The 15447-nt window shown below is 44.0% G+C and overlaps 1 protein-coding gene and 1 long non-coding RNA gene across 5 annotated transcripts in view; one reads left to right on the forward strand and one right to left on the reverse strand.

Moving 5' to 3' along the window:
* LOC107378864 (intermembrane lipid transfer protein VPS13B) overlaps nucleotides 1-15447 on the reverse strand; it is a 462085-nt gene that overhangs the window by 381335 nt on the left and 65303 nt on the right. For all 4 annotated transcript variants that reach the window (XM_015949323.3, XM_015949324.3, XM_070550848.1 and 1 more), the window contains exons 11-15: nucleotides 15108-15245; nucleotides 12778-12865; nucleotides 10564-10749; nucleotides 6376-6545; nucleotides 4989-5183 (exon numbers count right to left, since the gene is read on the reverse strand). In XM_015949323.3, the coding sequence (XP_015804809.3) occupies nucleotides 4989-5183; nucleotides 6376-6545; nucleotides 10564-10749; nucleotides 12778-12865; nucleotides 15108-15245 (777 nt within the window). The remainder of the gene's footprint in view (nucleotides 1-4988; nucleotides 5184-6375; nucleotides 6546-10563; nucleotides 10750-12777; nucleotides 12866-15107; nucleotides 15246-15447) is intronic.
* Nucleotides 1-15447, forward strand: part of LOC107378870 (uncharacterized) — an 86898-nt gene that overhangs the window by 36048 nt on the left and 35403 nt on the right. The gene's annotated exons all lie outside the window — the stretch shown is intronic.

Below are 15447 nucleotides of genomic sequence, written 5' to 3' on the forward strand. Positions count from 1 at the left end.
CTGGACATGTTGCTCAGTTTTGTGGCTGTTTGTCAGACTCTGAACCAGAAAATGACTGCAGGCAGTGAACAGAAGGCAGATAACACCGGAGCAACCAGTGACTCCTCCCACTAGCCAATTAATTATTAGTTAGTCATTAAAACTCGTTAGAGCAATTTCCATGAAGTTCCACCTCCTCAGAGGTATTAGTGTCTTCTCTAATGCCGCTCAATCTGCCTCGCTTAACGACTAATTCTGTGGTTTGTTCACAATACAGGAATCATTTTAAATGTAATTCCCCATCCATACACATGCCCATCACTCTAAACCACTTATTTTCTCCTGGTTTCACTGATGGTACATATGCCCAGTGATGGAATTACCACCTTTGAGGAATGGTGCTTTTTGAGTTTTTCAGACCTCTCTTCTAAAGCCAATCTTCCAGCCTCTTACCGGTTACTTATTTTCAAGTTCAACATTGCGTCCATGCTCTTGTTCCTCCTTATCCCTCCCTTCCCAGCACTCAGTCATGGGAAGAATTGTTTTCTCTTAAATCCGATAAAAAAATGATTATATCCCTGATATTTAAACAACTTATAGACTTGGATGTACATTTGGTGGTCACAGTTACAAGAGCTTGGGAACAGGACTTGGGTGTAACGTTTTCAAATCAATGATGGGAAGCCGCAGTGTCTGATGTCTGTTATAGTGCATCATGTGCTAGTTTACAGCTTATTCAGTTTAAGGTTCTATATAGAAGTCACTATTTGAAATCTCGTCCATCTAAACTCTATCCACATGTGGTAGATCGGTGTGAGAGATGTCAAGCCTCTCTGTGTGACCTGAGTCACATGTTCTACTCATGTCTGAAACTCCATAGCTTCTGGAGACCATTTTCAATTCAATTCAAATTCAAAGATACTTTATTAATCCCAGAGGGAAACTGTCCTTTTGGGGATGTCAGGACCCAGGTCTGAATGAACTGCTTCCTAGCCATTTTTGAGTTCCCCGTACTGTCTGGGTTAATTCTACTCACTCTAAAAATACTAGCCTTTACGTCACTTTTAGCCAGATGTTGCATAATGCCCCTTCTGAACCTTCTTCCACTTCCTGGTTTTAATCAGTTATGCCATTTCTTAAGTTAGAAAAAATAGGCATCACAACAAAGGGTGTTTCTGGAAGAGTTGCACGCATGTGAGGCCCCTTTGTGGACCATTGTAGGTCACTAAAGCCATTTTACAACCACCATGTTGGCAAATCAGCGTAATATTACCTCAGAGCGTGTCTTATAAACGCGCCGAGCCAGCATGGTGATGTGTGAATTGTGCGGCATTTGTTTTGCCTCGCTTGGTAGTAATATTGCGGTAATTGTCTGTCTTACAATGGTGATTACGCCTTGGCACAACAGAGGGAGTAGTCACGAACCGGCGGAGAGTTGCTGCTGAGATCCGGCCAACAATTATGCTGAAAGTGAAAACGGCCCGTACGTTTTGCGTTTGTAAACAGTTTCAGCTGAGGTGATAAACTGAAGCAATGCAGCGCTCCTGGAGCGTCTCTCTGTTAGAGCTGGAGGTCAGATCAGAGGAGACTGCACGGGGACTGTGGAGGCAGACACCTTTAGGGGTGGCTTGTTATAAAAACTTGATGAGTGCGTCTTTGATCGCAAAAAACGTGAGTTATGTCCAAGATAAAGGGAAGTCAGTGGCAGTGCAGAGACTGCCCCCATACCCCCTTTATAACGCCGTCGCCTAAACTTCTGTGAAAAGGACACAACATCAGTCCCACGGTCTGACCACTTATAAACGACCTGAGGCTGCCTGATGCTGCTTCAGCATTGCAGAAAATTGACAACATTGTTTTGTAAAACAGCCTAAGTGCTGTTCCAGTTGCTTAATTTGCCAAATTCCACCTAATGCTAATGATGTTATCAGCACAGTGGTGACTAAATATTAGGTCATATTGCAGCCACATTTCTTTCTGATATTGTCCATTAACAGTGTGAAAACAGTGTTTCAGTTAATAATAGAGACCATTTCTTATGTGATATATTCAATTTGTTTTTTTATATTGGCCGATATTATATTTAATAGCTGATAAAAAAATAAATAAAAATCAGGCACCTGTGTGGCCAACTGCCACCACTACTAGACTGAAGAAAGAACCCGAAGGACCCCAAAACACCGTTCTTTGAAATATTTTGAGTTTGTTTAATATTTGAAGTTCAATAGATTTAGAGAGATTTATTGACTTATTTCATTTATATTACACACAGTAGGTGTTCAGCATAGATCAATGTGCTGCTAAAAAGTACATATATCGGCCCTAATTATCAGCTTTAGATATCGGCCATCTGCAACACGATTTATTTAACATCGGTCTGCCTCTGGTCAATAGGATCTCCATGAATGAACAGGCTTCTGTAGCTGGTGAAAATGCGTGGACCATCCTGATAACTTGTCTGGATTCGGTCAGTTTCCATCACCAACTTATGAAGCACTGGCTGACTCAGAATGTTTCTCTACAGTCAAAAGTGAGACGCCACCATCACAACAGCATCAATAAAACACATTAAGATAAGCTGTAGTTTACGCTCTGACAAAGCCACTTCCTGAACTGGTTGAATAGCAGCCAAAGTGACCTCCACCTTGTCATGATCCTACTGCCAAAACCCAGAGGTAGAACCTGGACAGAAACAGATGCTGATTGGTTAAAAAGATCTTGGGCCACGCACCGGCTCACCGTTAACCCCGCAGTGACCCTGTGATAAAGACAACCAGCGTGGCACCCAGTAAACATCCTGCTTTTCCAGCATCTTTGTTCAGACCTATCCACAACTAACCACCTGGCTCTGTTCTTTATCTAGTCTTCACGCTGTCCAATAACTGATGAAATCAATCACTTTATTTGTCCGTTAGGAACTTCATTCGCAGAGGAAAGTGCCAGCTCTAGCCCATAAAAGCAAACTTTTGATTTAGTCCGGTCCAAAGTCACTTGGACTGCGGCGTAGCATTTACCAGAACGACTGAGGAGTTTTCAGTGAGAGGGCCCAGGACTGCTGACCTGATGGTAAGCTGGTGTAGCTGCAGTGAAGAGCATGTGAGGAATGTGTGGACAGCGGAGCCTTTCCTACGGGTTCTAGGGTTGCAGGTGGTGGCGGGTGGCTGCTGATCTTGCTGCTTCATTGGACTGAGCGTGTTGGCGGTGAGCGAGAGTGAGTGGGCCGAACCAATTAGCCAAACTGATAACTGGGACAAAAAACTGACCTGACTGGAAACTTTAATTACTTTAAATGTTCTTTGATATTGAAATGATCGATGAGAATGTTACTATAAACCAGTCGGCTGCATCTTTAGGTGGAAAACCAGAGGTGGGACTGTTGCTCATCAGGGCTGTTTCTGTTTTATGACCAGTGAAAAAGGGGTCATCAGGGTCATTAAAAGGGTCACAGAGGTCATTTCTAAGTGATTGGGGGGGCTGCTATTAAAGTGGCTTTTCCAAAACACAATTAAGATTATTTTGGGGTTTCATTTTTAACCTGCAAATTAGAAAAGCTGAAGGAGAGATAGTTGCATTTTACTTTTCGTGTAGTAGTTTTATTGGTTGGAAGGAAGTTTGCACTGCGGGTGAGCAGATAGCTAAAAAATGGATTGAGTCTACAGCTTGAAACACGGGGCATGATGTGTGAACCTGCAGCTACTCTTGTAGCCCATCTTCCAGAGCAGTGGAAGACTTCCTCAACGACTAGACCCAGCACCCAAACATCCCACACAATGAAAGTCCTTAAAGCTGCTAAAGAAACGCTGGAAAATTAATTAGCTTAAAACCTTGTTTTCATGCCTCCTCACGACATCCTAACATCGTACAGCTATAGAGATATTACAGAGATTAAAAAGAAAAAATCTATTAGTTCTCTCTCATTTGTCTAAAAACCTCCACCAACAACACGTTTCAGACGAAAACGACCACCCGGGTGTCCGTCTCACCGAACCGCCGCCCTTCCCGAGTCCTCCACTCATCACATACTCACGTATTCAGCACCAGAACACCACCGGTGTGAGAGGTTATAACAACAGAGAAGGAGAAACAGCCGGCTGCTACCACTTCAGCTTTAGGACAAACTACCAGAGTCCCAAAAAGAAAATCACCATCTGAAGTCACGGACAACAAAAGATGTTTAGCGCCGTCTCGTTTCGTCTGGCATCACGGGTTTCTGGTTCTGGCAGAAGCGTATCAGAGAAGACACCCGAGACAACTAATGGCCCAAATGAATGAGCTAACTAGCATCTTTCAGGACCTTCTGCGTTTTGCCAAACATCATGAGGTTAAGTTGAGCAAGCCACCATCACACACCAGCTTCAAAAAAACTGCAATCATCTGGACAAAGATGGCAGCCCTGTGAGCACCAAGTTCCTTGATCCCTCCAGTTCTTTTGATATAATCCAGCCTGATTTAATAAGTAAGAAATCACACAGGTGGACACCTTCAGAACCTCCTGGAATCAAGGAAACTGGAGGGTAGTGTGTCTGACCAGGTAGTAAGCAGCTAAGGAGCAGCTAAGGAGCACCACAGGGGCCGAAACCCTCACTGTTTTTCTTTCAGATCTGGTGGACCACTTTATGGAACTGTGTGGACACAATCATCTCATCTCTAACATGAACTAAACTAAAGAGATGGCGGAGACAGCAAAGTGAAGCAGAGCAGACTGAGATCCTTCCATGTTTGCAGCAAGATGCTTCATATCTTCTATAAAGTATCTATTGTAAGATCTGATCTGCAGCCCTGGGGCCAGTGATGGTAACAAGCTGATAAAGAAGGGTGGGTCTGTTCTGGGGACGCTGACCCTAAACCCCAACCCTCCTCTTCAGAAGAAAACAAAGCGTCTTCATTCAGAGGCTTTCCATATCTGCTGCAACACAGAAGATCAATCCTGTCCACATTTCTGAAGGTGAACTTGGTACAAGCAAGGTGGACCTAATGAGGTACAGGCATGTGGAAGAGCTCCTACTCACCTTGAGGTAGAGATGCGAATAGCAGTGATGTAGCAGGTTGTCGGGGGGGCTGCTGAGGCTGCTGACGGTGGTGACCAGCTCTGGAGCGTACATAGGCACAGTGTGCTCCACGTTCACTCTCTCAACTTGGAACTGCACTGAAGGTAGCGGGCGCAGCAGCTGGAAGGCCGGCACAGAGACGGGCCCCAGGGACGCCTGGAGGTCAGAAAGGAACGGGATTCAAAGGTGGAGCAGAAGTGGAGGTCTGGTCTTCTGTCGAGGGACTGGTTTACTACACCCACATCAGACTAAAGCTTAATTCTGAAAACTGCAGTGAAGTGAAGTGAAAAAAGATGGTTTTTAAAGGGATGCTTTGCAACTTTTTCACATTTTTTTATCGTTTTCTTGAGTCCGTAGGAGCTAAAATGATCCTTTACAGGGTTAAGGAAGCCCCCATCGCCCCGTGGCCAGAATATTCAGAGTTGTCGATTCGACTCACAAGCCTGAGCAAAACCCGGAGCTACTGTTTTCTCAGGAAGAAACGACAACGTTTGTAACTGGGCTGTTGTAGTTTGATTGCATTTTGGGGGGAATAATGATTATGGGGGCCAGTCAGTATTGGGTGTGTGTGTGTGTGTGTGTGTGTGTGTGTGTGTGTGTGTGTGTGTGTGTGTGTGTGTGTGTGTGTGTGTGTGTGTGTGCGTGCGTGCGTGCGTGCGTGTGTGTGTGTGTGTGTGTGTGTGTGTGTGTGTGTGTGTGTGATTTCATCGCAACTTAACCCTTTGATGCATGAATTATGAAATCTTCGAACATGATTTTTTTAACAATTTTTTTCATTCGTCTTTAGGTGTGAATGAAACAAATTTCAACAAATATCGTTTGTAAAATTTTATAATTTATTAATAACTTATTACATGTCCACCTCAGTGGACAGTGTGCATTCTGAGCATGAAATATGTTGGCTTGGCTTACTGAAGTACAAATGGAGGGGCTCCAATGCAATAAAGTCTTCAACAGCTGTGCTTAATAGCAAAAACAAATAAATAACAATTTTGAGTACCTGTCCACTGTAGTGACCATTATGCATCAAAGGGTTAAAAGTAGATTCCGAGCTTCTTCAAGATCAGAAGATTGTGAACTTTACTTAATATTTTCAGTTTGCATAGAACAACAATCAGAGAGGTTTTCACAGTTTGCATTTGGAGCAGTTTTCTGTTGCGAGTCCCTCTGAAGAAACCCTACATTTAATTAGGAACAAAAATAGGCCCGATACCCCATGTAGAGATTAAAATCATGTTCAGGTAAACAGTAAACATCTTGGATGAACCTAATTCCCTTGCCTGATGTAACGCTCCAAGACATTTTCAACATCTTTCTGAAGAAGGTACGGGTGAGGAGGTAGCACTACCTTTCTTCCCATGATGACGGGAATTAGAGCATGAAGGAGGTTGAACTCTGCCATGGAGACGGTGACTGACACTTGGAGGAAAGTGAGACAGGTGAGTCTGGTTGGGATGAACTCCTCTAAGCTGGAGATCTCCTCTGGAGTAGCCGCACCGCTGCACACCTCAACCGTTTCTGTGATTAAAACATAAACGGAAAGAATGTGGTAAGACTTACAGCAACGGTGAGTAAGGTCACTGAGAGCATCACCTGTTTGTTACTAAGTCATTGCAACAGCAACCAAAACTGCTCCATAAAACAACCATTTTTAATATGGTGACTGCTTCCCCGGAGCTGCTTACAACCATTTCATGAAACCACCCATTAAGCAAAAGGACCAAAGGCAGCAGCATGAGGCTAACCCTGCACACACAGCTACATCCAGAGCCTTTGTTAGGTCTGGGCCTTCGTTCTCCGCTCCCAGGTGGTCCCACAACCTGATCTCATTGACGTTTTGGTCCCTGGCCTACCGCCACGGCATGCTTCGGCTTTAACTTGCACTTTTCTACCTGAATGGGAGGGAGTGCCAGGTCTCAATCAATATGCACAAGACAGACATTTAAATTGGAACCAATTAGCTTACATGACTCACAACAACTCACCACGTTGGAAACCACACAGGAAAAATGACACAATAAATGCATGTAAAAGCATGACGGTCTGTGCCAAGTCACACATTCACACGTGTGTTTTGGTGTAAAATGTTCTTTCCGGCGTTTCACTTCCAACCCCAAACAGTCTTATTACTTTGTTCCTTTTATTTAAAACGTGATGAGGAAGAGCTCACATCAGTGAAACATCTCAGTGGTGATACCCAGAGGTGGAAAGTAACAAATTACATTTACTCACGTTACTGTAATTGAGTAGCTTTTTTGTATATTTATACTTTTTAAGTCGTTTTCAAAATCTGTACTTTTACTTTTACTTGAGTACGTCTTTAAAAAAGAATTGTAATTCGCTACATTTTGAATCATATCGTTACTGAGTAAAAATAAATTGTAGGCTTAATAAATTAAAAATATTACATGTAGCAGCATCGGAACAGGAAGAGACACCTGCATGAGCACCGCGTCTAAACCGTGGGGGTGTGGGTGTACACTTTAAATAATGAGGACAAACAGCCATTTTTACTGCAGTTTTGCTCAAAAACATCAGTTCAGTCCCTGTGATCCACTCGCTGTTTACCTCCTCTCTCCCTCCTCTCCTGCGGGTTGGAACCCGCACCTTCACGCACCGGTGTGACGTCATCAGAATTATGCTCGGCTTGGTAACCAGACTCGGTTCAGTGTTTGAAATGTGTTTCTCTATCGGTCCGCACGGCAGCGGCAAAATAACGTTTAGCGCTCATAACAAGTGGATTATCAGTGCTTTGCTCATAAAACAGAAGACCTGCAGGCCTCTGTGAGTTACAACGTCCTGATACTGTTCAGGTGTAAACATTGTGCTCCATCCCTGTGTTTGAACTCAGATGATGCTCCTTGATGCCACCGATATGAGATGATTTAGCTTGTTTCTTTATTTTACTCCAGAATAAGAGATTTAATTATTACAAAAGCAGTTCAATGTAGTTAAATTAGTCATTCAAAGATTCTAACATGCTGCAGTGTGTGTGTGTGTGTGTGTGTGTGTGTGTGTGTGTGTGTGTGTGTGTGTGTGTGTGTGTGTGCGCGTGTGTGTGTGTGTGTGTGTGTGTGTGTGTGTGTGTGTGTGTGTGTGTGTGTGTGTGTGTGTGTGTGTGTAGGACTGCATGAGACAGCGTGGTTTCATCAAATCCATGCAACTTATTTCTTGGCTGAAGTAATGGCTCAGGAAAATAACATATATTTCATAAATAATGACGTCTCTGCAGTGTTTATGATAACATTTTATCTTATATTGTACCTATCTTTGGTCTGGGAGGTGTAACTTATCATGATAGAAGCCTTTTAAAACATGTTAAAGTGTTTCAAGAGGAGATAAATGCATACATTTAAAGTTCATGTTTGGAGACCAACCTTCACAGTTTGGAGGCTCACGCTGGTGAGGGGACACCATTAGTTCTAGTAACACCTGGGCTTTACCACACTTCACCATCTATATAAACATGTACTGGGTTCAGTTTTTTATTTTGTTAAGGACTTTTGTCATAAATCATTACAGAAAATCCAAATCCTCTCTTCCAGAGAGTGAAGAACTGTGTTTCGCATACGTCACTCCAGCACGTAAAACAAGGTAGCTGCTGATGCTAGTGTTGTGAATCACTGTTATTTGTTTACTTTCATGCTCCTAATTATTACGTAAAATTGCGTTTACAGCTGCAGCAAAAGGTCTGAGCCATGTGTCCGTGTCCTACGCGCATTTTTAAATAACAGGTCTGATCTAAAAAAATAACCTACATCTATAAATCCATCTAGAACTGCATTGTTACTTCTGGACTCCAGACGAGTCCCATTAGCATGACTGCAGCAAAACTGCTGTTAGCTCCGGTGAGGAAAGAACAAGTCCTTTGGGAAAGCTAACACACACACACACACACACACACATAATCTAAAAGACGATCTCTATATTTCAACATTAGAACCTCCATGACATCCTGGATTAGTGCAAACAACGAGTTGAGCTAAGGAGTTACTCCAACATCAGGAAGATTTATTCTGGTAAATTGTCGGTTAAATATTTTCCAGAGTTATATCAATAAATACGTACACACAGCAGTAAAACTGTAGATTACTGAACAATATTGGGACACATGATGGAGCTAAGACCAGCTGAGAACTTGTCGGCCTAGAGCTCCCAGTGGAGCACAGAAATGAAATATTTAAGAAAAGTAAACAAACTACCAATTTTGGTTCTGACGATGAACAGAATCCTCCTCTATGTCCAAATCGGGTCGCAGGTCTTCCGAGTCAAACGGTCTAAAACATGTCTGCACCTCTGGTAGTGATATCCAGCTGGCAGGGTCGGAGTTCGGTTGAACTTCTCCGGTAATCCAATATCCGTTCTCGTTGCCGTAACCCAGAGAAAAAACAAATCTGACCGACTAGCAGAGGCTTCAGAAGCTACATCTGATTGATGACACATTGTTCTCTGCTATAACGCTAACGCAGTAACAGCGGTGTCAGGCATTGTTTACTACAGCTGTTTCAGCAGAGCTCCATGTGAAACGTCACCAGCTGCCCAGGGCTTAGACCGGAAGTTAGTTTCTGTTTTTCAGCGCCGGTCACAAACATCAGATTTTCTTACAATTCCAGCCGTCAAAATCCCAAAACCTTTTTCATCTAAGGTTTTAATACACATTTACACATGCTGTTCAAAAGAATTTTGCCTCTGGCCGATATCTTTAAATGAATGAGTGAACCCACTACCAAAGATGAACTCAGCTACCTTTAAAAATCAGCTGCTCTAAATAAGCATGAAGGTCAGAGAGGAGCTGTAGGATGGACATGTACATGAACTGTAATGTAGAGGTAAAGTAGGGCAGGGCCAACGTTAGCAGCTGTCATACGGTCCATTTGAAATGTTTGACTTTCATTTAGCTTGTTATGTGACAGGTTAGAGCACAGTCTCATGTTAGTTTTGTCATAAGAACATTGAGATACCTCACATACTGATGGCATCTAAAAATTTACTTTTTTTTTCAAAATAAAGAATAATTTAAATCACAATTGAAATGTACAATCCTAGAAAAACCTCGTCCAATCACTGTGCACGTCCTGTTCTCACTGACTGGATAGAAATCCTTCCATCAAACTGTGTGTGTGTCCGTGTGTGTGTGTCCACACGAGCGTGTTGTGAACTGGTGTTGTGGTTTAGCACTGATGTAACCATCTTTACGCTGACAAAAATGTAACTAAGTAACTTTTACTTTGAGTACATTTTATTTACGATACTTTTTACTTGTACTTGAGTAAAAATTTAGGCAAATACTTTTACTTGTACTTGAGTAAAAAATTATCTAAGTACTGGTACTCGTACTTAAGTAGGGAATGTTAGTACTCTTTCCACCTCTGGTGATACCAACAAACCTGTCTGACAGTAGTTTGGAAAGATTACACATCCTCAGGCTCGGGCAACCCATTCCCTGCACCCAGCTGGCTGTTGATGGGCAGGTTGTGTACTAAACAAACAACAGCTGTTGGAGAACACAAGAATTAGGGTAAAAGGAGCACTAGACCTTGAGCTGGATTGCAGTAGGGTTCGTATTCATGGTCCATGGCACAGGTGATCATCTTGAGGATGCGGTGGACTGCGCTGCTGTGCAGCCTGATGTCTAGAGGTCCCACCACCAGCCTCTTGATGGACGTTTCTTCAACTATAGGCATTACTTCCTCCGTACTCAACACAGAGAAGTCCTGAGAGCCTAGAAAAAACACAACACATCTAACTCATGGCTGGTCCCCCACGGCCAGGAAAGGCTGCTAAGATAACTGTGGTGTGACGCAGCAGCAGGGAGCAGCTTAAGTGATGAATATTCCAAATGTCCTGTTCTCTCACACAGCTGTCCCTTCGGCTCCCTGGCAATAAAAAAGGGTGAAATTAAAAATAAAAGGAGGGGGTGGATGAATGGCGGCGAGGCAGGAAGAGGACAAAAGGTCACAACTTGCTGTATTCCCATCACATTCCAGCCTGAATCTAAGATTTATCTGTCTTCTCCTGAAAAAGCTGGAAGTCTCGCTGAGTTTAGGAAATGTCTAAAGCACAACAGGTAATGCCCCCACCCCCCCACCCCCCCAAACAGATCGGTGGATTACATCTAATATCCTCCATGTGGCTGTAGTTAGAGCACGGCTGAAATTAGCTGGGATTTAGACCATTTCAATGGCTCCCCATTTCCCTGGATTAGAAAGGGGTTTACCTCCACAGCACGACCCAAGTGAGGGACCGGGTGGGTCGAGTTAGTTAGTTCTGTAGAGCTCAGCTGGTTAACAGCGGATCAGAGGACAGTCCCAGAAGGACGAAGCCTGGGTGTTGGCCTGGACAAGCACAGCCGTCCCACTGGGGACGGAGTGGGACGGCTGCATTAGGGTTGTTCTTTCATTAGATAATCATCTGGGGCTGGAGCAGGGGGAGCAAGGGGAGGAGCAGGAGCAGGAGGAGCAGCAGGGGGAACAGCAGGAGGAGGAGCAAGAGAAGCAGGAGGAGAAGCAGGAGAAGCAGGAGGAGAAGCAGGAAACAATCCTCTAGTTACCCCGGCTGTCAACCGGCCTCCAATGTGGTGGCATAGCGTCATAGCGGCATTTTCCCTGTGAGCTCATTCCCAACCAGGAGCGACTGTGACGTGAAACGGGAGTGAAAGCGTTCCACACAGCTGATCCCGTGATGTCACTAAATGACGGGAGAATTGCAATGCCGTGCGGGATTTCAGACGTCCAACACAATAATAAGTAAGCAGAAAGACATCAACAAAGGTCTGGTTTACATCGATGATGGGGTTACCGCAGGAAATTACCTACATTTACCTGCATGGGACTTTTATTTTGACAGTCTCCAATGTGTTTAATATTGCTTTTGCGTTTGACTTCCTGTCTGGCATAAACTAAACTGCAGATTTTGACGTGTTTTGGAGGCGTAACGCATAAAAAACAGACTCAAAACGTAACGACTGCGCGTTCTCGCTTCTGGGGTGCGTCCCAAATGAGACGCTTCGCTGCCGGTGGAATGGAAGTCGTCCACTCTAACGCCGGCTAACTGCAGCGTAGTGGAAGTAAGGGGTCGGAGGCGGAACGCCATCAGGGAAAAATGAACATTAATAACTGGACTTAAATAGCGATGGTTTCACTCTGCCACAGCAGTAAGGCTCCTTTACTACATGTGCAGAAATATTAGGATTATTTAACAAAGCGCTAAACACTGGTTTGGTTTTCATTTCCTAGATGCAGATTTCTCTCCCCACCAGCGCTGCTCAGCCTCACACTCCAGAAACACACTTCTGTGGGGCAAAGATAACGCTGAAGCAGGCAGGCTTTATCTCACATTTGAATCAACATGGTGGAGTGCTGCTGCTGCTGCTGAGGAATGAGGAACTCGAGCCGTCTCTGGGCTTCTGCCTGAAAGAGTGACATCTAATTAGGCAAGAGGGGCCTCCTCACTTTCTCAAGAGCTCACAGGTAAAGAGGCAGAGAGGAAACAGTGTTTCAACAAGCAATGGGGAGAGAGAAACTCAAATATGTGTCAGAGTAGACTAAACACTTGTGACAGTTGCCCTGCAGGTAAGTTTGGGGTGAGAGTGAGGACAGAGAGGGTCAAGGACCAGGTGGCTGTGAATGAAACAAGACAAGTGTGACAGGGAGAAGAAAAGAGAAGGAGTGAGAGAGGGGGAAAGACCAAACGAGAACATGACTGATCTCAGCAGAGAGAAGAGGTGGCAGCAGGACAGAGGAATCAATACCTGTGGAGCTGCTGTTCTCCATTGTGTAGAGATAATCCATGTAGAAAGCCCCAAAGCGCTGCATGCCCACTATCTCTGTGTAGCTCTCCTGTCAAACAAAAGTAGAGTTTGGTAAACAAGCAAGGGAGGCTGCAAACAGCCTTTAGGAGTGGCAATGACTGGGGTCAAGGCAGATATGGTGGAGAGGGTCAACCACTCGCTCTGACGTTGGGTCTGAATGTTAGAGATCACTGCTTGTAGCTGACAAAGTGGATTAAACCTCCCTGGAGTCACTTCACGTGTAATATTCACCACAAAGCTGCATCTAGTCACACTTCACGGGCAGACAAAAAACATTCCTGACACCAAACCTGTTTCTAACGAAGAAAACCAAGCTGTTTGACCTAACGCTGATTATTAGCGTGAAGGTGTAGTCACCGACACCTGAGCACATTTAACATGTCAAAGCAAGCTTAAACAAAGGCCTGAGAGAGCCTTATCAGGGGCGGGTTAATGAGTAATATTTATTAGGCTTGGAGTGGATCAAAGCTGGCCTGGTTGCTAAATCTCAGGTGATAAATTGACTCCAGATTGTTGAGGACAAATAGGAGGATGTCTGGATGGATGGATGAACAGATTACAGGGAGCATAAGGCTCCTCCCCTTCCTGTCGGCTCATGGGTCCCAGTGATGTGTGTCACGTGATCTGACATTAATCAGCTAATCAGCTTGTAAAATTAAACCAACTACAAATCAGACGTGTCATGTATGACATCACAGCAGAAGCTGACCACATGACCAGATGTATGCTGGTTTTCTCCATATTTAATTAGGGCTGGGACGATAGTGAATACATCAATTAACCCACGATACATTGGTCCTGATCAGACGCGTGACCTGCATGTCAGCCACACCCCCTCAGCGCCATTTTAGGTGTATGACTGGTGTTGCTAAGGGAAACCGCAGCTGAAGCCGAAGAAGAGTCAAAAGGATGGATAAAAGAACAAGGATGAACTTCTGAAGGAGGATAGAGATCAGTGTTTTCAGAAACCGTCTACAATCAATAACCTACAGGCTAAAAGTTTGGACACACCTTCTACTTGAATGTGCTTTCTTTATTTTCATGACCACTTCCATTGGGAGATTGTCTGAAAACATGTTTTATTTACTATTTTGTTCAGCAAAGCCACCCTTTGCTCTGATTGCTGCTTTGCAGCAATCAGAGCAAAGGGTGGCTTTTATGAACTAAATACATATAAAACATATTTTCAGCTATTTCACCTTTTCTGGTTAAGTACATAACTCCTCATGTGTTCATTCATAGTTTTGATGCCTTCAGTGACAATCTCCCAATGTAACGAGAAGGTGTGCCCAAACTTTTGGGCTGCACAGTAGGTCACTCCCTACAAGCTCAGAGACAAAGAGAGCTCAGACGTTCCATTACTGCTGATAATAACCACCTGAGGAAGCGCAGCACTACTTCAACCTCTTTATAATCAAGTCCAGTAAAAGTAGCCGCCCACAAACGTGACTCACTACCACAGGAGCTGCTCCAGGTTTCATTTTCTGGGTGAGCCTTAAACACGTTATTGTCAATATTAGCTAGAAGCAGGTACAGAAACATGCTGACGACACGACTGTTTCACTTTCATTTCTCATAATAATAAATCAAAATTCACAACTCATGTTTCGTTCATATTTAGTCTAAACAAGCTGAGCCGCGTGTCCAGAACCATATTAACGATTTCACTTAAAGTAGGAACGTTTTACCTTCAGCGTTCTGGTTCTGCTGCTGACCCGTGACCCACAGAACGAGCTGCTCTCCACAGCTCCTCAGAGCGCTCATGGCTGCTGATCGTGGTGTCCAGGTCTGAGAACATCAGATGTGATGTTCTCTGTGCGTAACATTTAAAACGTCTGCTCACCTGCACGTGTCGGGGTAACTGTCTGTCAGAACAACCAACAGCCTCGAGATTTCTCCGGTAAAATAAAGTGTAAAAAAGGAAAATATCCGGTTAACGCGATCCCAGCCTATTTTTAACTTTCCTGCCTTCTTGTGAAGGTAGCATGGCGGCCCTTCACACAGCAGGAGGAGCAGACGGTGAGGTGCCGTTTGGAGAGGCAGCGTCTATTCTAACAGAAACAAGAGTCCTTTTTTATTTTGTTTGTTTTTAGTTATTTAGAAGTTCTGGTTCTGGACATTCCAATGTTAAAGAAAGGTTTCATGTTAAATGCATTATTACTATGATCTATTAACATGACATAAGTGGTTATTTTGTTCTGGATGATGTGGACAACAATGCCGTTTATCGTCCCCGGCCTGAGAGGAAGTAGAAACGAGAAAAAGGAGACCTTGTGATTGGTGGAGTCCAGGATGAACTCAGCTTTGACTCCATTGTTCTCTGGACTGCGGTAGTCAAACAGAGAGTTGGTGAGGTACGTCATCCCTTTACTCTTTAGACTCTCCCCACAGCTGAAGAACACGGCATCCTGAAGAAACACAAGGAGGAACAAGACGTCTCAACAGGGCTGGGAGGCAAGTATCCATGACTAGAGGAGCTAAGTCTGAGGTGAGTTTAGGATTTCTGAGTCAGCGTTAATACATTTGTGACAAACCAAACAGATGAGTGTAGATGTTTAAGGCAGCTACACACACACTTCATAAGAACAACAGATTTGATTCTGATGAGTC

This window comes from Nothobranchius furzeri, chromosome 5, assembly GCF_043380555.1.
Source record: "Nothobranchius furzeri strain GRZ-AD chromosome 5, NfurGRZ-RIMD1, whole genome shotgun sequence".
Lineage (NCBI taxonomy): Eukaryota > Metazoa > Chordata > Actinopteri > Cyprinodontiformes > Nothobranchiidae > Nothobranchius > Nothobranchius furzeri.